At 49.5% G+C, this 26,698-nt stretch overlaps 1 protein-coding gene across 1 annotated transcript in view; it reads right to left on the bottom strand.

The window, feature by feature from the left end:
- Positions 1 to 11,273: 11,273 nt before the first annotated feature.
- The window catches only part of FHAD1 (forkhead associated phosphopeptide binding domain 1), a gene marked incomplete at both ends in the record, with an annotated part of 107,310 nt that continues 91,885 nt past the window's right edge, over positions 11,274 to 26,698 (bottom strand). Inside the window, 6 exons of the mRNA XM_080920942.1 lie at positions 11,274 to 11,384; positions 16,221 to 16,274; positions 19,125 to 19,193; positions 23,569 to 23,734; positions 24,736 to 24,956; positions 25,359 to 25,454. Coding sequence (XP_080777068.1) covers positions 11,274 to 11,384; positions 16,221 to 16,274; positions 19,125 to 19,193; positions 23,569 to 23,734; positions 24,736 to 24,956; positions 25,359 to 25,454 — 717 coding nt within the window. The remainder of the gene's footprint in view (positions 11,385 to 16,220; positions 16,275 to 19,124; positions 19,194 to 23,568; positions 23,735 to 24,735; positions 24,957 to 25,358; positions 25,455 to 26,698) is intronic.

Consider the following 26,698-nt stretch of genomic DNA (forward strand, 5'->3'; position numbering starts at 1 on the left):
GTGGGGTGAGCACAGCTTCTGGCAGCAGGGAAGATCTATTCTGGTGGTACATTCTAGCATTTGGTCATGAAGAAAGGATGATCTTCAGGAAAAAAGCGCCCCCTCAGCAAAGGATTTCTACGGAGGCTGAGGCGAGTGAGAGCCAACTCTGAGGCTCTTGCAAGTGGCGAGGGAGAGCTCAGCTGACTTAGTCACCGTTGACAGTGCCTCTTTCCCTGCCTCCCACGTTTACTTGTATAACTGTCTTCCAGGGAGGGGTGAAGTCTTATTAAGAAAACAACAGCAGTTTGGAAAAGAGAAGTGATAGGCTGGGAGATGGCTCAGTGGGTGAGAGCAGTTGCTATGCAAGCGCGAGGACCCAAGTTCGAATCCCAAGCATCCACACTAAAAAAAAAAAAAAAAAAAATCTAGCAAGGTGTGGTGGCACATGCCTTTAATCTCAGCACTTGAGAGGCAGCGGTAGGCGGACCTCTGAGTTCAAGGCCAGCCTGGTCTACAGAGTGACTTCCACGACAGCCCTGTCTGGAAAACAGTCTGTAGTCCTAGCACTGTGGAGGCAGGAGAATTACTGGGGTTTGCTTCCAGCCTAGATCAAAAGATCAGTGAGAGACTGTTTCTCAAGGAAATAGGACTTTGACAGCATGTGAGTGCATGGGTGCACCCCTTACACACATGCATGCTTGTGCCTGTGTACAGGGAAAAGACAGAAGAAACAAGGAAGAGTTGGGAAGAGCTTTGGGTGGACCGGACAGGGCCTGACCACTGGGGGCACATTCCAGAGTCTGACAGAACTGGGTGGTCTCTTCAGGCCCAGAGATTCTGGGGGATCAAGAAAGGGATTAGTGAGGCCTTCAGAGATAACCCCGGGTCAGAGCATGCAGGCCAGCACTTAGGAATGCCAGGATAGTGATTACTCATCGTAAAGATCCAGTCATCAGGAAGCCCCAGGTAAACCTAGGAAGATGCTTAGACATCAAGGGCCAGGGATACCATAAACACTTGAAGCAATGGGCTGACGGCAAGAGGCCATAATCTCTCTCTTCAATATCTTACAGCATCTGGAGGCCATTCAGTGGGTGCAGTTGAAGATTGTAGCTGGTGTCAGCTAGGAACTCCAAGGCCTCGCTCCCTGGAGCAGGAGGAAAGGGAGCATTTGCAAAGGTTTGCAAGCCAACTCATGCACAGGGCTCTCTTTTGGAGTTATCCTGGATCCTAGGTAGCATTTCATATGATTTGCATATGGGCTAGGGGTGTGGCTTAGCGGTAGAATGCTTGCTGAGCATTCATGGGACCCTGTGTTTGATCTTCAAAATTCTAAGATTTAGTTGCATAGGTGCAAATGGGTTGTAGTTGTTTTTAATTACATATATATGTGTGCATGTGCGTGCATGTATGTATATGTGTGATATGTTTGTATGTAGTGCGTTGGTGGTTGTGCCAGGTGGGATTTTTGTCAACTTGACATAAAAGTATCTGGGAAAAAAAAGGAAGAAACCTCAGCTGGGGAATGTCTCTGTGAGCCAAACTCCTGGAAAGAAGCTATGTCTGATTGCTTGATTGGTATTGCAATTCTGTGGCGAGATTGGAATGCTGCAGTTCCAAAAACTAGTTACTTTACCTCCGGCTAGTTCTAGCCCTCAGGAACAGCCATTTCATATGCCCACCCCCATCCCATGAACATCCTGTGACCGATAAATGAAAACCTTTGGGGATCTAGTAACTTAACAGGCTACCAGTTTCCACCAATCCAAGCGCCAAGAATGTCATCAGATAGCATCTTGAGTCTATAGCAAAGCTTCCCCAATCTCATTGTGCCCGCCTCTCTGATGTACCTCTCAATGAATGTGTTTTAAACTTGCCTTTATTTGTGACCTTTCTCTGGTCTGTAAAGCTGTAAAAATCTCATGATGCTACTTCTGCGCTGCAATATAGAATTTGGGGGTAACCTAGATCTAGCCTCAGGAGACAGAGGCAAGTAGATCTCCAAGTTTGAGGCCGGCCTGGTCTACAGAGGGAGTTTTGGGACAGCCAGGGCTACACAGAGAAACCTGTCATAAAGAACCAACCCCCCTACAAAACAAAAACAAAATTTAAAAAAAACTCAAAACAACAGCAAGCCCCCCAAAACAAAACAAAATAAAAAACCCAAACAACAAAAACCCCAAAACAAAACAAACAAACAAAAAACAAATAAAAAAGAATTGTTGTGGGAGAGTCCAGCCCACTGCCTCAGATCCTGCCTCTAGGTTCCTGTCTTTAGTTCCTTCCTTGACTTCCCTTCTCGATGGACAGTGATCAGAATGCAGAAGTCAAATAAACCCCAGCATTAAGAAGCAGGTAGAACAATGATGGTGCAGAATGTGTCATGTTGCCACGTGGGGTGCCAGAGGACAACTGTAGGAGTCATTCTCTGCTTCCGCCACCGCTGGCCTGGGGACAGAACCGAAGAAATTCCTTTGCTGGCGGAACCACCTTACCAGCCTACAAATGCTGTTTCCAATATGAGACAAGTCTGCAGCCATTTCCTCTGAACTGGACATTCCTTGAGGAAAGGGGGAAAGGGACCCAGAGAGGAAACAAACCTCTTGAAGAGAGGAGATTATACAGGGCTCCTCCCCAGGGCTTGGAGACCATAAACAGCTGCTAAGGAATGGGGACTCAGAAGACCAGCATTCCGGCCTCCATTTACCCTTCAGGAATGCATCTTTCTGGAGTCCTCATCTGTGTAAGAATGAGTCCTCCACATGTAAACAGCCCCTCTCCCATACTCCTGTAACGCCAACAGACTCATAAATTCCTGGGAGGAGTCAGATTGTCATCCGTCCCTGTCTGGGTGAATAGATGTTTGTTTATGCAACAGTCGGTTCAAATCTTCTAAGATGATGTGTGTATGTTTGTAGGGAAAAGATACCTTCAGCCTAGCCCCTCTGGCACTGAAGTGCCCTTCTGGGCTCCTTCCAGAGATGGTACTAACGCAGGCAGAAGACTGGATTTCACTCTGGCAGCAGCTACTCTGGGAAGGCAGCAAGCATACTGCTGCTTGCTGCTAATCAAGACAGATTTGTGAAGTGTGCTGGCCGCTGGGTGTGGTCTGGGAGCCTTTCCTGGTCTAGGCTAAGAGGAGACTGATGTCGGGGCAAGAGTAGCTGCGTTGGAGTGTGAGATCCACTGTGATGTGTTTATAAAAAAATAAGAAAAAATGTGTCCCGGCTTTCAGCACCAATGTTATGAAAAAGATAAAGAGGGTAAAGGATGGGGATGTGTTCTGTGGAGGTGTGGTGAGGTGTGGGGGGAAGGATATACCTCTGGTGGGCCCATGTTGAGCATCTCTTGCCCCTGAGGTACCAACCATATGAAGGTATAGTAGAGAATAGAGTTTATTCAGGGCATGGGGAGGAGAGTTAAGAGGGTAGTAGGGGCGGGGGGGGGGGGGGGAAGAAGGAGGAGGAGAGGAGAAGAGGCTGCCATGAGCAAGCAGAGGTGGGGGGGAGGGAGTGGGGAGAGGAGGGACAAAGGAGTAAGAGCAAGAAAAGAGCAAGAGTGTGAGGAGGGGGCAAGCAGTCCCTTTTATAGTGCCAGGTACCTATGGGGGTGGAGCATATTTGGCTGTTGCCAGGTAACTGTGGGGCGGAGTTTAGACAAAGTCTAACACACTGGACCCCACTGAGTAACAGAGGGAGGTTACAGCTCTTCTAGCTACACACACTTCTTACCCATCAGGAACTGTTGGGAGAGCAGTGATGGCCCTGCCTTCGACCAGACTGGTTGCCTTTGCACCCTCTCCCTCAGCTCCAGCAACGTACCAAGTCTAGCTGGAAGTGAATGCAGGGGACATACTTGTTGAGCGAATCCATGATGGTCTGTGGTGTCCTGAGAAGGCTGGGGACACATTGGATGCTATCTCAATGCCTCCCCCTCCCCAGCATCCGGTGGCCCACTTTTAGGTCTGAAGGTCACTGCCAAGAAACAGAAACCGTGGAAGTGACACCTCTGAACCCACATGACTCGGACACAAAGCTCACAGGAACGCAGAACACAAGCTTCTCAAGTGTCTGTCCCCTGTTGTCTCTGAGGAAGTGACACCGGCATCAGATAGGGGTTCAGGCAGTGTGACATGCTGGCCTTTGGGTTATCACTGTAACCCAGAGGTTATTTAAGTAGCTCTCTTTACAGACGGAGTAATAATGGATAGAAGGTACTGGAAGGCACTGTGTGTGGCCACTGTGGGGGCCCTTAAGGAATGTAGGACACTGTAGAGTTAATAATACACAGCGGACCGGAGCAGACGTAGGTGAAGCTGGGTGAAGGGTAACCTGGTGCCTGAGACAAGCTATACACCCAAGAGATTGACGGAGGAAGCGGGTGACTCAGCAGATACCAGGAAGGCCAGGAGCATGAGGCCGAAGACAGCATTCCTTCAGGCTCCGTGGTGGGGGATGGGGGTGTGTGGGGGGGGAGCAGCTCTTCCAGGCCATCAGGCAGAGCATCTGTGTAGATGACTCACTAAGAGCAAAAGCAATATGGAAGATGGCTTGGCCCCATGCATGAGATGTCACAGGGATGATCTTGGAGGGATATCGTCTGTGGTGTGGTCCACATAGAGTTCCACAGTTTCTCTACGTACCCCAGGCCGGCGTTTGAACCTGCTATAGAGCCTAGGTTGACCTTGAACTTTCAATGCGCTTTTTTCCTCAGCTTCCCCTATCCTGGGATTACAGCTACCCATCCCTGGCTCTCCTGGAGCTCTTGAGAGGATTATGTACAAAAACTCTAAAGCATTTAGTGCCACCACCCGAAGGCATGTGTGACACTCAAAAAGCTCTCCATGGGGCTGGGGAGCTGGCTCGGTGGGAAAGGGCTTGCCACAGGAGCAGAAGGACCCGAATTCAATACTCAGGACTCACATGGAAAAGCCAAGCAGGGAAGCTCGTGTAGTCCTGACGCCGTGGAGGTGGAGACCGGAGGATGCCTGGAGTTCACTGGCAGCCAGTCTAGCTGAATTGGTGACTTCAGGTTAAAGTTAGGATTGAGGAAGACGCACAGAACTGAACCACTGGTCTTCACCCATCTCGTGGTGAAGACAGTAACTGTGCAGCCACTTGGTAGCTCCGAAGCAGGCCGTGTCCATAAACAAGTTCATCTAGTCTTGAGGAAGGTTTCACCCATTTGTATAGATAAAGTTTTATTAAAACACAAACACGCCCATCCATTTCCCTCCTAGCCCCGAGACAGACTTAAACAGTGTTCACAGAGACACTGCGGCTGACCGTGTATAATAATCATTTGTGGCAGCATAGGGCTTTTGTTCCTTGGCTAGCGCGGCCCAATCTGTGAGCAAACAGCAGGGGTCTGGACTTCATTAAGTAAAATGGCAGACAGAAGAAGTCGCTGGGTACTTACCACAGACTCTTTATTTCACAAGCAAAACAGGAGCTGTGCATGAGGAGGTGGCTTCATACCTACAGTGTCTAGCAAATGTCTGATGGTTCTCAAGGACAAGTGAGCAGTTCACTGGAACATACCCACAAATCAATGATTCCAACTTCCTTCAGTTAATAACGTAATAGGTCAGAGGGCTCGAGAGATGGCTCAGCAGTTAAGAGCCCTGCTCTTCCGGAGGACCCAAGTTTGATTCTCAGCACCCACATGGTTGCTCACAACCTCTGTAACTCCTGTGCAGGGGATTTGACGCCCTCTTCTGTCCTCCACAGGCATTGCACGCACACAGTGCACAGAGATACAGGCAGCAAATGCTCACACACATAGACTTTAAAAGCAGTAGATTATAATGTGAAGGGAGCAAAGGTCAAAGCCAGGAGCGCTAGCACAATGTCACCCCCGGCCCCCGGCAGGATCTGTTGCCTGACTGAAGACTAATTGTGTCCCCGATAATGTCACTTGACAGTCAAAGGGAAGTCACTTCTCTGATGAGAAGACCCCAGTTAGACAGAGACAAAGACTTCTCCTTCTGAATCTTGGGGTCTTAGGGAGGGAGGCTGTTTATGCCAAAGGTGAGATGAAACTCAAAACAAGCAACCTGCTAAAGGATCTGTCGTAGGATGGATACATGGTTACGGATTCTCGGGAACAGTAAAGAAAAAAAAAAAAAGCAGCAACATAAGGTCATGAGCTGGCCCAAAATAACTGGAGACACCGAGAGGTCAGATGCAAATGGTACATCTTGATGGAAACCAGGCCAGCTCGATACGCTGCAATAGTTTTTCCTTACTGCCTGGCCTCCTGCTCAGGAGGCCCCGTGCAGGAGAAAGGGGACCGCAATTAGCATGTATAGGTTTTTGGTTTCCTCAGATCTCGCCTGTGTTGCTCTGCCCTCTCAGTCCCCGCCCCCCACCCCAAGCCCAGAACCCACAGTTCTTACTAGGAGCATGCTTTGGAATGAAGATCTGGAAGGTATTTTTTTTCTCCACCCAGACAGCTCATGACGCTGGCTTCTGCAACAGCAGGCACTTGTGACGCTGCCAAGTTGTGAGAGAAGGTCCCTTAGCTGCAGAGTCACGACTCTGAGCTTCCACTCGGTCCAACATCGGCAAGGCAGAAGAAGGTGTTTGCCATAGCTTCTTGGGGGAGCGAGGGAAGAGGCTGGAGGGGCTGGAAGTGACTTGTTTGAGTTGGCCGTAGCCCACCCTCTCTGTATCTAAGATCAGGTTGCTGGTGTGCCTCAGAGCCACTGTGTGTGTATGAGGAAGAAAACCCACTCCTGGGCTGTCCAAGCCTTTTCTGTGTTGATAACTCTCTATTCTATTCTCTAGCTCATCAACTTCTTTAAATAACTACCTTCCAGGGTTTCTCCTGTGTGTAGCCAAGGGATCGTGTGTGTGTGTGTGTGTGTGTGTGTGTGTGTGTGTGTGTGTGTATGTGTGTGTGTGTGTCTGTGTGTGTGTGTGTGTGTGTGTGTATGTGTGTATGTGTGTGTGTGCGTGTGCGCACCTGTGTGTGGAGGTCTATATTCAACCTCAAATGTGACTCTCTTGTTTCTTGAGACAAGGTCTTTCACTGGGTCCTAGAATTCACCAATTAGGCTATCCTGGCTGGCCACGTAGCTAGAAGAATCTGCCTGTCGTCCCCCCCGACAGCCCCCGAACCTTCCAGTGTTGGGATTAGAAGTACACACCCAGCTTTTTTACGTAGGTACTTGGGACAGAACTTAGGTCCTCATTCTTGCATAGAAAGAACTTTAGAAACTGAATCATCTATCCAACAGGACTGGGGCATCTTAGGGGATAAGAGGGGTCCCAGTGAGAACCCACGGCAGCCCATAGGGCCAGCTGGCCTTTAGAAGGGAAAGAAGTAGGGCCCAGAGTGTCCGAGGAGCAAGGTAGCATTTTCCAGCTGTCAGCTGGGAATGTGATCAGCCTCAAGTAACAGAAACATGGTGTGGAGGATTGTGAATAGTTGGAGGCCCTCCTCTAATGGTTCTGGCTTTGTCTACAGAGGCAGGCAGAGACTAAGAAGGTGCACACTGGGGCTTGCTCTTAACAGCAGTTCTTTGGAACCTGTGCCCATCACCTCGTATGGCCTCTAGGAACAGAGGGAGAGCACTCTGGGCTGTAACTGGCTCTGCCAAGGGCCTCCCTAGAGTGAGTTTCATAATCTCCCTGTTCATCAAGGGTGACGTGTTTCTCTGCAGTGGTGGCCAGTTCTGTGAGGTGTGGGCATTTGGCAACCTTAACCTCCACACACTGTGTGATTACTGGTATCACTCATGACTGACAGCCACTACCCCAACCCACTGGTCTGTCTCGAACCAGACATGTAAACGGGGTCACCTGTAATCATCCAGGATGGACAGGACAGACAACCGACCTTGACCTGTGCAAACATGAGACATAATATTTGTTGTTTTATGTCACCAAGTTGTGGGTGGTTTGTTTTACAGCAGACATACATCTGACTGTGCTGGCTATAGTGTGTGGGCACAAGCAGTCCAGAGGGAGGCAACCCTATGGCTTAGAGCTCATGGATGCCACCTGGGTCCCACCAGACCCTCTTCTGTTCTACTCTATTGTCATTAAAAGATGGGTTTTGTCTTTTGTTTCAGAAGCAACGCCCTTCCATGACTCTGATTTATGTGTTAGTGTCTGGCTCTGCACATGCATTCTAGCTGCAAGGGAGGAGGGAAAACCAAGATGTTTAGCTTTCAGCCTATATTGCAAAGGATGGAGATGACCACGCAGTGACTAAACAGAAATAGCATTGGCTCCCCAGTGTCTTCCATCTGTACTGTCCCCATGCTCTCTAGCTTCTGTCTGTCTTTACCTATCTATCTATCTGTCTGTCTGTCTGTCTGTCTGTCTATCTATCCATCTATCTATCTACCTATCCACATATATACACACACACATATATACATATACACACACACACATACATACACACACACATATATGCCTACATGTATATATGTATGTATATGGCTTCCTTCTGGAGGCTCGGATCTTCCTCCCCCCACCCTCTCTCTGTGGGAACACAGCTGGCCCTGGGACTGCATCATCTTCCAGTTCCAGCTCACAATGACCCGAATGACATCTCAGGATCCACTTCCAGAGGCCAAGGCCGGAGGGGCTGATGGGCTCAGCTTGAATTGTGAGGGAATCAGATTGACTACAGGTAGTCGGCTGTGTCCAAGGATGCAGAAAATCTGATGCAGCGTCGCTGCTCGGGGAACAACAAGTGTCAGGAAGTGAGGTCAGTTATAAAGGTGAGAAAAAAACATTAACAAATTTCTCCCCTCCCTCTCTTCCTCTTTCCCTCCTTCCCTCTCGCTTTCCTTTCCTTCCTCCCCCTCTCCCTCTGTGGTGCTGGAAAAGGAACGCAGAGCCTTGTCCACACTAGACAATCTACTACAGAACCACATTGCCGCATCTCATTGACCAAACTTTTTTTTTTTTTTTTGAGACAAGGTCTTCCTATATAGCCCAGGCAGCAAGCCCCAGCAACTCTTCTGCCTCTCTGTCCCCTCCCATCACTGTGGTTTCCAGTAAGTGTGAAGATACACCTGGATTTTATGTGGGTGCTGGGATTTGAACTCAGGTCCTCATGTTTGAGCACTGATCATCTCCTTCTTGAGACAGAGTCTCATGTAGCCCAGGCTATCCCAAACTTGCTATGTAGTTGAGGAAGACCTCGAACTCCTGCCCCACCTTCCCTACCTCTGGTGTGCTGCAATTAGGCACAGCTTAAGTTCAGGTTCTTCATGAAACACAGTTTGAGATTTTCCAAGAGCTTTTTAAAAAGCCTTTCTTTAAAAAATAAAAATTGCTAGGTGTTGGCGGCACATGCCTTTAATCCCAACATTTCTCGAGGCAGAGTTTGAGGCCTCCCTGGTCTACAGAATGAGTTCTAGGACAGCTGGGACTACACAAAGAAACCACTTCTCCAAAACCAAAAGGTTGTATGTGTGTGTGTGTGTGTGTGTGTGTGTGTGTGAGTGTGTGTGTGTGTGTGTGTGTGTGTGTGTGTGTGTGTGTGTATTATGTGCAGTTTCATGTGGAGGCCAGAAGGGGGCGTCAGATCCCCTGGAATTGGAGTTACCGATGGCTATGAGCTGTGTTGCAGGTGCTGGGAACTGAACCCTGACTCTCTAAAGCTTAGCCAGTGCGTTTTAACCACAGAATCATCTCTCCAGCCTCTCACGAGCCTTCTGAGGTCAAGTGACAGTCACCTTTCTCACTGACTTAGGAAATGCCCCTTGTGGAATAACACATAAAAAGTTTTTCTCTTACATTCACCAGATCTTAACAAGCATAAAGAATACACTTGGTTTTATAATACAGGACAACGGACTTATTGTCAATTTGACACAACCTAGAGTCACCTGGGAAGAGAGCCTCAAAGAGGGATCATCTACATAGATTCAGTCTATGGCCATAGCTATGGGGCTTTGTGTTAACTGATGTGGAAAGTCTCAGCCCACTGTAGGTGGCACCATTCCCTAGGTCTGAATATCTGAGCTGTAGAAGAGTAGAGAAGTCGGGCTGAGCACAGTGAGTGAGTATGCACACACTTATTCCTCTTTGCTCTCAGTTGTGGGTGTGATGTGTCTAGCAATTTGAAGTTCCTACCCTGACTTATAATAGGCTGTGAGAATCACACTGGCAAAACAAACGGAAATAAACCCTTTTTGTCCCCTAGGTTACTCTTTGTCTGGATATTTTATTACAGCAATAAAAATGAAATTAGAATAGAATATGAAAATATTTTATTGCAGTTTTTAAAAATAATAATAAACCAGTTTGTTTTGTGCCTTCTGGCTCCTTCTTCACCTAGGTATGGCTGGCTGTCTAGATGAGAAAGATTGTCAGTGCTAAGAGGTGGGTAGGTGGGGAGAAGGCAGGGCACAAGAGGAGAATTGAGGGTCTCTGTAAACATCATGGAAATGAGGTGTGCACGCTTTGGTGACTGAGTCCTTGGTCTATCCTGCAGCCAGAGACTGGAAGACTAGGGTTCATCTTGGTCCAGCAGGATGGACAATGTGACCGAATTAGAAACCAGGCTTCCAGCCGGGCATCATGGTACACATCCCTAGTCCCAGCTCTTGAGAGGCAGAGGCAGGCAGATCTCCGTGAGTGCAGGGACAACGTGTTTCAGGATAGCCAGGCCACACAGAGAAACCCTGTCTTGCAGGACAAACAAACAAAACAAAACCCAACCAACCAACCAACCAAAATGACAGTCTTCCCAGCCCAGTTTATTAGCTGAGTGACTGTAAGCAGGCCAGTCAACCTCTCTGGAGCTCAGCATCCTGATCTATGAAATGGGGCAATGCAGGGCTTGGGGAACGGAGCGAGAAATGTTCTGAGAACCACAAAGGGCCACAGAAATGTCGATCAGGATTACAGGAGTGACAGAATTGGTTGGCATTCTAAATTTATTACCATAAACTCAGATATAAATTCATTATACTGTGGCCAAGTACTTCAAGCATCCCGTTGCCCTGTGGTTCCAGCTGGGTCTCTTTGGAGCTCCCTGGAGGAGCCAGCGCTTGGGTGTGTCACAACTCAAATGTGAACAGCTATATTCACAAGCCTAAGGAGCCTGCGTTATAGACATATTCTTTACATACGTGCATGTATATACATTATAGATAATTTAAAAAAGTCTTCTCCTCACAGTCTCCAAAATACGTTCTGTGGAAAATATTGATCTAGAATGTAGAGCATCCATCTTGAACATGTTTCCGAAGTCCCTTGGCGTTTGTTCCAGGAGAGTCACACAGACTCAGGGCCATGGGAGGCTCTGGGGCAGTGTGTTTTCTAGTTCTTCCCACTGGGTTTAACGAGCGAAAGGCTCTGGGTAGACTTGCACGCCTCCTTCTTTGTCTCTCTCTCTTGGCCTGTCTTCAGGGTGGCTTTCCTGGCTCCAGCCTTGCATGAAAAAAAAAAAAAAAAAAAAAAAAAAAAAAAAAAAACCGAACAGATACACAAAACCTGTCAGTGCGGTCAGAGCCTCAAATGACCTATGCGATTTTAAGAAGAGATCTACTTTATTTTTAGTGACGTCTGTCTGTGTGTGTCTGTAGGAGCACATGCACGTGCAGGTGTCTGGGGAAGCCAGAGCTGTCTGGTTCCCCTGGGAGCTGGAGTCACAGGTAGCTTTGAGATGCCCGACACGGGTGCTGGGAATTGAACTCAGTCCTCCGCCAGAGCGGTACGAGCTCTCAGCTGCTTGATCACGGGTTCTAGACCCCTGTGCGGTGTTTGTGAACTAAAATGTAAAACGCACGTGCGTGGAGATAGGAGCAAAACAATACAATCCCGTCACTGCCATGTTTCTCGGGGACTAGCCTCATGCTTCTATGCACCCTTCCTAGTATGTGGGACTGTGCTCTCTCTCTCCCTCCCCCTTCCCCAGTTTACATGTGCGCGTGCGTGGGTGCGTGTCAACAGTGCCCAGCCCTCTCCCTTGGTTTTTTACAGGAGGCCCATCTCTCTGTGTATCTACATCTCTCCCCCTTGCACGTAGGTAGCCATCTCTCCAGAAGGCCTCTTGCTTGCACACACCCCTCTCTGTACTGCAGATAGGTCAGCCTTCTGAGTTCCTGTCTAACAGGGCGCATGCTTCCTGTCTCCTCTACGTATTTGATGCAAACCATCAGGATTCTCATACACCCAAGGCAAGGGTCGAAGGGGGAGCTTGCTGATAAGATGTATTTCAGCTGCACTAAAACACCTCCCTACGCACCCCACTTTCGTCATCTGTCACATGGAGACCAGGTCTTTTTCAGAGACTGGTGGAGTCATTCTGGGAAAGTTTTTTTTTTAATTGCATTTTATTTATTTGGGGGTGTGTGTGCTCATGTGTGTATATGATATGGTATACATTACAGTCAGGGGACAACTTGCATGGATGGCATTTCTACCTTGTGAGGGACTAAACTCAGGACCTGAGGCTTGGTACCAAGTGCTGTAACATGTGGGGCTACCTCACAGGTCTCTGGAGATAGAAAGGCCACCTCCTAAACTATGTTTGCTTTTGGGCAGCATTAAAATTAGCCTTGGGAGGCCCAAACCAGCGGTAGATGGGAGCCTTCAGTGTTTGTTTAATTTTAAGCAATTTTATTATTTGATGTTATGAGTATTTTGTTTTTGTGCATGTGTGTGCACCACATGCATGTCTGATGCCAGATACAGTCAGAAGGAGGTGTGGGGTGTCCTGGATTACAGACACCTGTGACCCATTAATGGTTGTTGGGAACTGAACTCAGGTCATCTGCAAGAGCAACAAATGTTCTTATCTACTCTAGCCCCTTGTTTTTTTTTTTTTTTTTTTTTTTTAAAGACAGCGTTTGTAGTCCAGGCTGGCCTTGAAATAGTGAGATAGCCCAGGCTAACCTTGAGTTCCTGATCATCCTGCCTATACATCCCAAATGCTGGGATTATAAACCTGTGCTACCTCCGTAGCCCTTGCCTGTGTTCTGAGAGTCTACATTCAGAATCTGTTCAGGGGAAGAGAGCCTGAGGTCTGTATCGCAGGCCACTCAGCCACAACTGATCTGACAGCCAGGGAGGAAGAAAATAGGCAGCAACCAAGATTGTCTTCCTGCCGAGAGGTCTTTCCTTCCTGTTTCTTTCTCTGGATTTTTCAGTATAACTGCCACCTGCAGATGGTTCCCAAATGTCCCTGCCCCAGCCTGTTGTGGTGCCAGAGTCAGAAAGCACAGCTCATTAAAAAGAGAGCCCCAGGTCCAGGCAGTGCCACCCCTGTGTCTGCCACAAGTGTGGGGAAAGGGACTTTTTGTTTTCTGTTGGCTTGACTAGGGAAGGCAGCTGTGGCCATTGACCCGGGAAGAGGAGGAAGACTTTGGACACATTAACATGCACGGGAAGGGGAGGAGCCCAGCCTGCCATGGCCTCCAGACAGACAGCTGTCCCAGGGTTCAGTTTGACTTCTTTGGGATCGCAGGACACACCCTAAGTCTACAACACACCGGCGTCTGTAACAGTGCAGCCCAGGTGGAAATTATACACTGGGCTGGTTTCTTTCTGGCAAACCGCACAGCCCAGTCCACTCCCAGGCAGCCACCGGTGCCTTTGCTGTCTCCCCACAGACCTCTGTTGCCACAGACAGGGAGGGACCCCCTTGAAAGAGGCTCTGGAGCTCTGCGGCTCACTTTTGCCTTCAAAATACTTTGACCAAAGCAGTTATTAGCACTTGTATTTCCTTAACAACAAGAAGAAAAAAAATATAGTTCCAAGGCTAAGCCAGGAAGGCAAATATTTATGAGGTCCAGCTCCCTTGTTAGTCCATTGCTGTTATTACCCCTAGATAACATAGCGATGTCTGTCCTCACCCCTCTTATATGTATGAAAATGTTATGTATGATGTTCATATACACATATATGTATTATGGATGTGCACACATATGTACACACACACACACACACACAGCTGTGTTAAGGAAGTTTGCATTTTAGATCTTTAGATGAAGGATGCCTAACCTGTGCAGGTACGTGTGTACATGTATGCATGCATGCATGTGTCTCTGTATGTGTGTGCTGATTCATACGTAAAGGATTCATGCCTGCTCCTTTGGAGGTGACATTGTCTCTACAGGGATGTATGATTAGCGCCCACACCTGTGTCACCTGCCACATCTTAGGATCTCAGCTCATGTCTGTCCCAGGGTGGAACCTCGTGGTTCACTTTCCTACCCCATGTCCAGCAGTCGAGTAGCCCAGCCTAGGCAATCAGCAAGTCTCTAGGAGATGTTTTAGAGCATAGGAAACGAGAATAACGTTTGCCTTGGCATACATCCTGCAAACAATGACAAAAAACTGCTGGCCACAAGGGGGAAAAAAAAACTGGCCCATGGCATCTTGGAGGGCAGAAGAGCAAGGCCATGGGGCCCTGATAAGAGGAGGCACTTCCCAAGTATTACGAGGGACCCATGAGTGGGCAATGCCTCTCTATCTCCCCCAGGACCCCAGGCATTCGAGGGAGGGGACCCAGCAACAATTTGCAGGATGTGTGATCAAGGCTGTCTGCACCACGGCATCCTAGACCCCAAACCTTGTATGGATGTATGGATGCCTACGTGGATGGAAATAGGATCGCTGCATTCCCAGCAGAAGTTTGCTTTGTCCCATTCTCTGCAGCCCAGAGGACACCTGACATCCCAGGATCTCCATGTCAGAGAGATGTGACATTCCCCAGACATCCAGGCCCTCTAGACATCTCTGACCCCTTACAACCTGAGGCAGTTCTTAGACAAAACCTAACTGCATCTCCCTCCTGTTTATAGATAAATGACAAGTCTCTTCACAGTACTACTATACAGCAGGCAAAGGTCTCAGATCTAACCCCCCACACACCCCACACACACCCCCGGCACTCTCTGTTTTGGGATAAAGCTATTAAGGAAGAGACTCTTGATCTTTAAAAATATCCCGATGACCAAGCGTGGTGGCACATGCCTCTCCTAGGGAGACAGAGGCAGGAGGATCTCTATAAATTTAAGGCTAGTTCCGTATACAGAATATCTGGTTTTTTTCAATGACACTGATAATTCTGTTGTTATAGAATAATGAGGTTTTTCACGGAACCAAGGCACAATAGGAAGATGGATATTATGGGAACGTGAGGAAGATGGGGGAATCTCATCCAAGGGTCTGAAGCCTCTCACCGGCCGAGATGTAAGAATTCTGGCATGAACAACGTCTGTTATTAAGGCTGCTGACCTTATCCCTTTCCTGTGTAGTTTAAAGCCTGAATGTGTTTGACCCTGGGCAGGGTCTCAGGCTTTCCGCAGACATTGCCCCAGACCCTTGGACAGAACTTAACTCTATGAACAGCAGGATATCTTGCCCTCCTCCGTAGCTTTGCCTTTCACCTTATCAGCTGTAATCCTGTGATTTGTCTCTGAGGGACCACCCCGTGATAAGACTGTCTACTCAAGGCCCAGCCGAAATCCCGCATATAGATGATTATCATAAACCACGGGGAGAGCCATGTCTCTTCCTGAGTAGATACATACACCTGGGTATGGCTGACGCTCTTCCGAGCACCTCCATTTCTCCCAGCCCCTCGTGCTAAAGCCCGACTGAAAATATCTTAAGTAGAAAAAGAAAATCTAAAACCTTCGGCTCTGCTTTATAAACTGGTCTGTCCTGAGATGCTTTCTGTCGCCTGAGTCGTGATCCTGGAAGTTCTACGGAAGCTCCTCAGGCTATTGAAGGTGACAGGCACCGTGCCTCCTTCATCTGTGCCCCCCCATACACTGACAGACTCATCTCCTTTCTCATGCGAAGAGGAAGTGTGTCTAGCCGCAGGCTTCTGCAAGCTCGCCTCTGCTTTCTGTGGATTGGGGCAATGCCAGGAAGGGCTGGATCACAGCTGAGTTGCTTCAGTGTATTTAAAATGTCATGATTCTCAGTTCTTAAAACAAGAATATTTTAGGTGATGTTCCCTCGGAATTCGAGAGGAATGCTTATCAGAACTGTAGTAATTGTACACCCTGAAAGGCAGTAAGGAACACCCAATATCTCCTACCTGTGCTGAGCTCCATGGAGGTGTCCTCATTAACTGTGTGGCTTGAGACTCACAGTCTCTGATCCTCAGACCCTTCCTCTGTGGGCTAGGATGACCCCTGCCCCGGAAGTGAATGAACTGTCATGTCATCTCTCGTCCCACACTACCACATGCATGGTTCCCAGCGGATGTGAGGAACTGCCAACATACTGTTTCCTCCCCCTCTGGCTCACCTGGAGACTTGAGTTCTGCATCTTGCTCTTGACCATCTCTACAAACAAGCGTCTCTTTAATACAGAAAGGATAGCGGCATTTAGTTGAGATGTGTACTGCCTTCTGTGCCAAAAAGGGATGGGTTCCTCTCTATGTAAGATTTACTTATTTGGAATGTTGGGCCCTTTTGGGGGTGGAGGCAGGGAATGACATTTAGGCTTGCAGTAGAAGGATGCTGTTTGGGGGGTTCAAGGGCTACTGCTTTGCCCCCTCAGGGGTCTCTGTTTAGATTCTAGCTAGGGGGAGACTGGCAGGCTGAGGGCTCTTCCAGGAGGCAAACCAGCTTCTGTTGGCAGCAGGGGCCTTGCAGTACTCGAGGGCAGAGGGTGCAGGGTGTCCCCTCGGTACAGGTGTTCAGAAGACCACAATGGCTACCCTGCTCCTAAAGTATTGCTGTTGGGAAGTCACCTACGCCCCAGTCTGGCATGCTGTTCTGATTCAGAACTGTTGGCCCCACTGTCTTCCAGACTCTACACCTTAGGGGTAGCTCCCAGAAGAAAGACCCTTCAGAAGTAGAGAGGGTACCAGGTGACAGAGGGAACAGCGGTCTCCTGTTCAGAAGTCAGCAGGTGAACTGAATGCCTGCTAGGGAGAGGGGATTCCCAGAGACCTGTGAAAACCTGTGCACCACAAAACTTACGCCTTCAAGGCTCTGGGTGTAAGAAAAGGGGACATACTGGGTGAACTACGAACGTCCAAGCCTGAGTCCTTCCTAAGGGGTCTGGGAGGTGGTTCTTGTCTCCTAAGTTTCTCAGAGGAACTAGAAATCCAGCATATTGAGATATCACTTAAAAAGTAAAACAAAACAAAACAAAACCCTCTCTAAATAAACAAACAAAATAAGCACCACCAAAAGCTCAAACCAATGAAGGGCTCTCCTGAGCCAGTGGAAGGCCGTCTGTGGGCAGCTGTTCCTGACAGCTGCTTCTGAGCCTCCCTCCTTGGCACCAAGCTGGGTTTCTGTCAATACTCATTGGTGGGTTGCTAGAGAAACGGTGCCCAAGTCCATTCAAACTTCATAATGAGAGCGCATCTCTATGAAAATATATCTCCATCCAATGTTTGGGACATACTTAGACTAAATTACTACGCTGTTTAGCCGAAATTCAAAAGGCAGAGGGTATGGCTCAGTAGTAGAGTGATTTCCCAGGAGGCTGGGGGCTACAGGTTCCATCCCGGGTTCCATCCCAGAACAAGGAGGAAGAACAAAAAAATCCCAGTGAAATTCAGATGTACCTGAGTGTCTGATTTCACTTTCCCTCCTACTGGCTTTTCCTGATACCCAGAGAGGGAGGGAGGGTGGGAGGAAGAAAGGCCGTCTCCTGGGAGAAGAAGAATGAAGAATGAATGTTCCCTGGTCTCTTTCAACCTCTCAGAACAACTGTCCCCAGAACTCTTCTGGGCCTGAATTTAGCTGACAGTTGCCCTCTGGGTGTTTGTACTTAGAAGGCCTTGCGCTTACAGCTGTTCGTTGTTTATGAACAGGGCTGCAGAGATGGCTGATTGGAGGAGTACTGGCTACTATTCTGAGCGTTGGAGTTCAGTTCCCAGCATCCACATTGGAGGCTCATGACCAGTTGTCTGTAACTCCAACCCCAGAATGTCCCAATATTCCATGCCTTTCTCTGGCTTCTGAGGCTTCGTGCACACACTCGTTGGCTCCAGAGGACTCACGTACACAAGCATGTAGGTGTGTGCACGAGTGAGTGAACACACACACATACACACACACACACACACACACACACACACACACACAATGTCCCAAACTTGGTTTAGAGAGACTAGGCTTGCATCGTCTGGAGTCTTAGGTACTATAAAGCATCAATTAAAACCTTCCTTAAGCTTTTTTTTTTTTTTTTTTTTTTTAGTACTGGGTACTGAGACCCAGGACTTTTCACTTGCTATAAGCAAGCACACTACCACTGGCCTGCAGCCCTGGCCTCGTTTACGGACCTTCCTCTTTCCCTGTTCTCTCCTCTGCAGCAAACCCCTTTACCCAACCCAGGTTCAAGCATGCTGGTATATAAGAGACGTGAAGTGAGGCTACTCTGGTTAATGATGGGCTTGGGGGAGGGGAGCGAGACATCTCTTTCATGGGATCCAAGGACTCGGAGGAACCCCTGGCTCACGGCTCCTGAATCCATTTGTGAATGAAGGCCAGGTGGGGAATAGCTGAGCCCTGAAGGAAGGGCTCACAGGGTACAAGGACATCAAGGTCTGCTCTCAGGTGTGACTCAGCGGACACTCGGAGCTGCCAAGGCTGCTGTTCAGGATGTGACACATCCTGTCACCTGAGGTCCCCTGGGGGGAATGCTCTGGATGCTCCCTGTTCTGAAAACACTGGGGACAGCTCAGGCACTGTATATAGAGGACTCAGTGAGCAGGGACCGAGTTGGATCTCTGTTTCCAACAGAGTGCCAGGGTGCCAGGGTGCCAGGGTGTCAGGTGACAGCCGCCCACACGCAGGGATGAAAGCTGCTATAGTCAGGAACATTGGCCCCCATCTGGGTTCCACTTCATACCCCCTGACTCACGTACTCTATCCTTAGGAAAGAAGTCTTAGGGTTCCCCACTCCCTCCCTTTTTTCTTTTCTCCAAAATCTAAGCTGTTTAGTGGCCGAGATGACTTGTTTCACTGGCCAAAAGTGCCCTGGGGCTTCCTTTGCTTCGGGACACTTAGTTTGAGAGACACACGTGCCTGTCTCCTAGGTCCTTTGTTCAGAGTGCCAGGAGACTGGGAGGGAGGGCGGGGGGGGGGGGGTGTCCCTGGGCAGTGTGGACTATAGCTCACTGCCCAGGGCTCTTACCCTTGCAGGGACAGGCTGCTTTGCCAGCGGTTGCCTGACCTGGCCTCTTCCTACCTGCTTCTCACTGTCTTTGAAGGGGTAGCTGCAGGACGCGTTTCTCTGCTCCTGATCCTCTACGCGCTCCTAAGTGAAGAAACCAGGCGAGGGGGAGAGTGTTTAGTCCGGTCTGGGGCTTAGCTTTGGGGCCTTCTGGGAAATACTATGGTTCACTGCCCACCGTTTCAGAAGGGGCCTGCGGGATGGCGGAAGCCATTTTCTCTACTCGTTTCTCTCCTTCACCGTACCACTTGACCTGTATTTATCTTTTTCAGCCTTCCTTTCCTGCCACTCCCCATCCATTGCCACCTGACGTATCTGATGAGTTCTTGAAAACATCGTTTATTACATCTGTTTATGTACTGTCTGTGGAGCCATGAGCTCATGAGGAGGACAGGGGACAACCCGTTTTCTTCTTCCTTCCTCTATATGGGTCCTGGGGATCGAACTTATGCCACTACAGCTTAACAACAATCGTCTTTGCCCAAGAAGCCAATCCCATCTGCCCAATGTCTACTGGTTTCTAATCTTTGGCCACAGTGGGACAGAGGCAAAGAAGAGCTAAACGACATTGGGTCCAAGCCAATCTCAGAAAACAGTGAGTTAAATAGAAGAAGGTTGTCGGTGCTGCCAAAGGCATCCTCTTGCTGAGGCTTAACACCCGGCTGGACGGAACCCTGTGAGCCACACCGTTATTTTCATCCTGAAGGCAAGGGATCTAAATCAATGTCATGGCAGGGGTTGGGGTGTTCCAGCCAAGCTGAGACCACTTCTGAAAGCGGCAACCAAACCTCTGGGCTGGGATTTGACTGGCTGGAGCCTGGAAGGGAGTGAAAATTGACTCCCCTGGCCAAGGAAGTCACTGATAGAGGCTGTTCTCACCCTTCCAGCCCCCATGAAGCCCCCCCAAAGGGCTCCCAGGCTTCTCAGGGGGCAGCTCCCCAGTGTTTAAAAGCTTGCTATTGAAAATTCCCATCTGAGCCATTCATGGAAAGTATCTGCTCTTTCTTGGCGGCAGCCCCAGCTGCATTCACCAACTGGGAAAGAATGCTGGACAAAAGAGCTGCCAGCTTCTTGGGATCAGGAAGCAGCCTCAGGGGTTTGCTGGGCTCTCAGCTGGGGGTGGGGTGGGGGAGGCAGCCGTGATCTGAAAGAGACCCTCTGAAAGAAACCCAGAAGTAAGCCCTGACTGCCTGGGTTTGTTTGCCTTTCTCCCCTAAAGCACTTTGTTTTCTGGGGGTGCCGCTGTCATTCTGCACGTACCCCACCATCCTGCAAAGTGGGTCCTGTTTGTCACTGCAGTTGTTGAGAAGCCAAGACACAGAGTGGCCACCTACTAGTCACTAAGGGTCAGAGGTGGGCACAGACCCTATTGTTTGGCTCGAGTCAACCTCTGAATTTTTAGAGGGGTGCCTTTTCTAGGAATGTGGAAACTGGACAGGGCTGAGCCCAGCATTGTCATGGATTTAGGGTCCCACGGAAAGAGCTGAGGTCTCAGGCTCTGTGTCTAACACTGAGAGTTTCCTTGCTTTGGACAACCAGCTTCATCACACAGCCGAGAGTGTTAGTGGTGTGCAGAGAGGTAAGCCCCTCTCGGGAACACAGTGAATGCTCTCCCTCCCGTGTGCTTCCTAGGTTTTCTGAAAGCATAGATTATAAAATCCTGCGTGTATGTAGGACTTCAGAGTAGAAGCAAGCAGGTCTAGGGGACCAAAAGGGCTTGTCGGGTTGGGGTTGGCACAAGTGTATGGGCCTTGGACAGACATGTGTGCATGTTAACACACCCATGCATGAGGGTGTCCTCACCCAACCCCGCACCGCATGAATGAAAAGGCAAGGAAAGGGTTAACTTGGAGGCGTGGCTTTTGATTCCGGAAAGCTCCATATCGTGAAGAGGCTCCCAAACATTAAAGCTGTACTGGTGTATGCATGCGTGTCTGTATCTGTGTCTGTCTGTCTGTCTGTCTGTCTGTCGTATATGAGAATGGGTCAAAAGCCTCAGATGGAAAACATCCCTGTCCAGGGTCTCAACTACGATATCTTTACGATATTTCTGAGGGAACTCTGCAAAGCTGGTGAGTCTCCTGGATAAAAATTAAAATAAACATAAACCTAAAAAGAAAATAGATTTTCCTTTTAAGACCCCTTCCTTTGAAATCAGGGCTTCACTTTTATAGACCAGGGTAGCCTCAAACTCCCAGACATAAAGCTGCCTCTGGCTCCTAAGTGTTGGATGAAAGGCATGCACCCCCACATTCCACCCAACCCCCCCTTTTAAATTGAAAATACACTCCTAGAATGAACAGTTGATTTAGATTTTTTTTTTCTCTAGAGAACAGGGGTTTCCGACAGTATGAAGAGCCATAGGCCTGGGACGAGACCCCCACTGTCATGGCGGCCAGGAGACTAGGGTGGAGTGATGACAGGGCTTGGTGGGAGCCTTGCTGTGTCTGCTGCTGGTCTGCCACACATCGAGACCCTTTGTGAGTCTCAGCTCTTCTCTGAGCCTATTGGCCCGGATGAACTCCATGCAAGCTTCGAAAGGCGGTGGCAGGTGCGTGTGGCATGTGGCGTGAGCGAATCGTGACATCTATCAGCTCAGTGTGGCCCATGCTACAGCTCCGCCTGTCTCTCTGCATACTGTAAAGCCTGGGAGTTTGCAAGGCCCCAGCCCTGGCTCTGCTGGGACCCCCTGCTGCAGGCTGAACCAGGACATTCTGGGTCACCCCTGCTTGCCTGTCGCGGAGGATGTCTGTCTGGTTCCAACAGGCCTGCGGCTGCATTGTGTGTGAATGAGGCAGGTCCTGAATAATGCATGTGACATTGATTATGCAAATCCTCAGGTTCTTAACACTTTCAGCCAGCATACCACAATGGGCTGCTGGGGGCCCTCTGAGGTCCTGTTCTATGGTTTTGTGTCTGTTCTTGAGGGCTTGGGCTGACGAATCCCAGGGGGCACCTTGGGAAGAAGTGGGTGCTCTAGCAGCCCCACTTCCTGTCTGCTTTAGCTGTCCTTGGTGTGGCTCAGTGCAAAAGCTCCCCCCCCCCCCCCCCCCCCCCGCTCTCCAATCTTCACCTCTGGCCTTCTGTCTGAGGGAGCCCATGGCACACACATATGGTGGCTTGTGATGTTTAATTCAGAGGGATGAGCGTAAGCAGCAATGTTCCTCTTTGCTGGGCTTGGGGTGGGCTTCTACGGTGACCCCCCAATAGTGCTTCTAGGGCATCCTTTTTCATAGTTGGCCTCCTCAGAGCTCAAACACACACTCGCGCGCACACACACAAGTCACATCACAATAGTCATGTATACCCTTATGCAAACAAGGACACATTGTCACAGTGATATACATACATATTCAAGCGTGTCCCTTGTCCTGCATATTTGAACACTCACACACAAAGAGTCATATACATGTAAATATTCATGGGCACACACATGTATGCATGCAAGGGCACACATAAACACAAAACCCCAAAGTCAAAAAAAGGTAACAATTACAAAGGAATCCTTGGGAGCAGCCCATCATTCAGCCCAGCAATCAGGGAAAGCCAGGGGCCCTGATGGAACCCCGTGCACTAGCTACTGTGTGAACCTGGGCAAAGCTCTCAGCACTCATCTTTCATGTGGTGCAGGGGGTCCCCAAACCCGGCTGTGAACGCTTAGCTTTCCTCTCTCCACCTCCTGGGTGCTGGGCTCACAGGCAAGCATCAATCACACCCGGTCTATGTGGTAATCTGAGCAAGGGCTTAGTGTAAGCATTCCACCAAATGAGTTACATCCCCAGCCCAGGTCTCCCAACCCATTGAGGCTCATCTGTAAAATAAAATAAAAAAGTCAGGATGGCCTCTTTCTTAATGACCATGTCTGTGTAGTGCAGACCAAGCCCTGGGCCTAGCCTATGGCGATTAACTCTCCATCAACCTCATCCGAGCCTGAGGTCCATATTGTCTTAGCAAGAGTGAAGGGGGCTCAGTGGCCACGGCACCTACAACCTGGGTTCGATTCCCAAAACCCACACGGTGGAAGGGAAGAACTGGTCCCTGAAAATTATCCTCTGACATACACATGTATGTTGTAGCACATACATACCCACACGTGTACTGCAAGGAAATAAATAGATGTAATGACAGATAAGAAGACGGACACTGGGCCTCAGAGAGAGGGATGCTTAAGATCTCGGAGCGGAAGCAGGTAGTAGAGTTCGGAGCCTGACGGTCTGTTGGCCACAAAAGCTATTCTGCCGCTGCCTGCACTTAGGGAGGGGGTTCCTGCTGGTGCTGTCATAACACTTGGGTTTTGTTGTTGTTGTTTTGTTTTTTGAGACAGGGTCTCTCTCCATATCCCTGGCTGGCCTGGAACTCATAGAGATCTTTCTGTCTCTGCCTCCCTAGTGCTGGGATTAGGGGCAAGTGGGATTACTGCCACTCCCAATTGTCCCGTCTCAGGGGCCAAACGGCTCACCTTCTGCTGCTTGAAGGCCCTGTTGAGTCTCTTTTCCTGGCTTAGCTGCTGCTCTGTCCGTTCCAGGGCCTCCTTCAGCAGCGCCTTTTCCTCGGCCTCTTTGTGGACATCGTCCTCCAGCTTCGCTACCTGCGTCTGGTACATCTGAACGGACACTTTGCTATGCCTGGGGGTACGGAGAGACAGAGTCCCTTTCCCCCTCACGGTCCCCATTCACCCGCAAGGCCCCCACCTCCATAGCTCTTTCCCTATGGGCTTGACTTATGAGCTAGGGACAAAGACTTGGGGAGTAGAGGGCAGCACACATTGAACATGCCCAGCACTGGGTGGTTCAGAAAGTGTTGCGGGCCTTTCCCAGTGCTCCGAGGGTGTGGGTGTGGCCCTGCAAGGCTTGGGGGGAAATGGTGGACCCTCAAAGTCATGTAATTTCTAAACCAAGATTCGTGTGTGTGTGTGTGTGTGTGTGTGTGTGTGTGTGTGTGTGTGTGTGTACACTCGTTTGCTTCTGTGAATGCTTGTGTGGAGACCAGAGGGCATCAAGTATGAGTCCTTGCCTTTAGCCTTGTTTAAGGCGGGATCTCCAGTTTTTATGCCCTGAGCGCCAGAACAGTGAACCCTCCTATCTCTGCCTCCCATCTTCCCACAGGAGCACTGGAATTTTGGATGCACCTACGACCGCTCGTATGTGGATTCAGACTCAGCTCCTGACACTCATGGGACACGTGTTTTACTTATCCAATTCTAGTCAGCCTTTTGTTATACTGAGACCGGGCCGGATGTTGCACAGGCTGGCTTGGAACTTGCTGTGCAGTAGAGGATGGCCTTGAACCCCTGATCCTTCCGTGAGTGCCTGGATTCTAGGTATGAATGGCCTTGCCAAGTCTTATGCACTGCTGGGGATGGAACTCAGGGCTTCGTGCGTGCTAGGCAAGCTCTCTATTGTCTGAGCTGCATCCTTCCTCACAAGTCAAGGTCCTAGCAGGTGTAGGTTGCACACTGAATGCAGACAGGCTAGAGAGGCATGGTCCCCCATCTAGCAGGTGCCCTCCCGAAAGCCTCCCTCTGGAGGCCATGTCCCCAACTGATGTTTTTACTTAATCTGCATAGGCCTCTGTCCTGTCCCAGCCCATCGGCTGTCCATGCTTAGCCAGGGAATGGGTGTGGTACCTGAGCTGCTCCAGTTCCTGCTCATATCCCCTCAGGAGCTCCTCTTTTCTCTGAAGCCGGGTCTTGAGCTGAGTGATCTTATCAAACACCAGGTCCAGGTTCTTCTGCCGGAGGTGGTTGACCTTCTCCCGCTCTTTGGGCGAGAGGTGCTTCAGCGATATGTGGCCGGATATGTCCTTGATGTTCATCAGGCTGCCGAGTGTCTTGATCATGTCCGTGTACTGCAAGGGGATGGGGTAGGGGGCTGGTAAGAGCATCGCTGGAGGCTGTGCATGGCCGTCGGGATGCTGCGTCTGAGTCTAGCTCATTCCTTGCAGCCGTCGGAAGCAAACAGCTATGCTGGAAGTGACTGCAGTTGGGCCTTTATCCCCCCTACCCCACAGCCGTATATAATAGGTCTTCTCCAGAATGGATGGAAAACGGCAACAGAAATTAATACTCATTCTGACGGTGGAGCTTCCCGGGAATCGGGCTGTGTGCTAGTTCCTGACCCGTGCTGAGTAGCAGCTGGGTTATTAGAATGAGTTAATGTGGCTCAGAGGCCGGCAGTAAACAGCCCTGTGGTTAACAGTCAGTGCTGGGCAGAAAGGAGGGGAAGGGGAGGGGATGCCACGTTCACACACCAGCTTCTCACTGAGTTCTAAGGCTTCTGCAGAATCTGTCTTCACAGACTTCTCCATGGCCAAGGTGGAGCCCGAGTTGAAAGGGCCATTCTGAGGCTGAAATAAAAGAGACATGAACAGCTCTCTTGGTTCTCTGTCGTCCGTGTGGGCCACGGGGAAGCTAGGACCCCGTGCGACCATGGATGAAGTGTTCCGTGAGTTTCTCATCTCCACTCCTGGCCGTGTGGTCTGAACTCTTGGTCATTGGCTTCGCTGTGTATTTAGCGGCTCCTCTTCCGATGCCTTCTTTCTGGAACAGGGTCTCTGGGCTGGGCTAGGTTTGCACTCTCCCTCCACCCCACCCCCAGGTTGCTTAGTGATGAGGATGCTGAGGATGCCATTGAACGAGACAGTCCCCAGTCAAACTGGGAGTCACCTGACACCAAATATTCTGTATGTGTGGGGAGAGGGAGGTCAAAGGCCAACCTTAGGTGCCCTCCTGTCCTTAGGAGCCATCTGTCCTTATTTATTACACAGTGTCTGTCCCTCACCAGGTCTCGAGGCACTTGCTGACTTGCTGATCCCCAGAAATTCTTCTGTCTTTACCTCCCAGTACTGGGCTTACAGGAGCACACTACACACACTACAACGATCAACACTTTTTTTTTTTTTTTTTTTTTTTTTTTTGAGACAGGGTTTCCCTGTATACTTCTGGCTGGTCTGGACTCATTATATACACCAGATTAATCTGTCTCTGCCTCGAAAGTGCTGGGATTAAAGACATGTGCTCATGGTCATGTTTGCCTTTTCTTTCTTTCTTTCTTTCTTTTTTCTGAATGTGAATTCTGGGGATCAGTCTGAAGCCATCATGGTTTTGTGGCAATTACTTTACCAATTAAGGTACCCCAGCCTCTGACTCCAAATATTAATGTGTTGATGTACAGAAACCCTGGGCTAAGTGACAAACCCCCTAGAGACAGGGACCATGTTGCTGCCCTGTATGTATGTTTCAATCCAGTGCCTAGCGTGGTGCTGGTCACATGGTGGCCCAAGATGTGCTTGAGGAATGAATGAATGAATGAATGAATGAACAGCATGGTCTCCTTTTGTTTGAAGAACCTTGTTTCGCATGGTAGAGATAGTCCTTCAGAAGATGCGGCTAACTGTTCTCTGGTTGGGGAATGCTTCCCTTGGAGCATTTCCTGAGAGGATGCAGGCCCGGCCTCCCAAGCTGTGCATTTGCTTCTACGCCCTGAATCAGCCATTTGGCCTCTGGAAGCTCTGACTGGAGCCCTGGAACAGCGGTCAGGCCAAGCAGAAAACGTAGAGAGCAGCGGGTGACTGTAACACACCTCGTCAGG

This window comes from Micromys minutus, assembly GCF_963924665.1.
Source record: "Micromys minutus genome assembly, chromosome: 9".
NCBI classification, from domain to species: domain Eukaryota; kingdom Metazoa; phylum Chordata; class Mammalia; order Rodentia; family Muridae; genus Micromys; species Micromys minutus.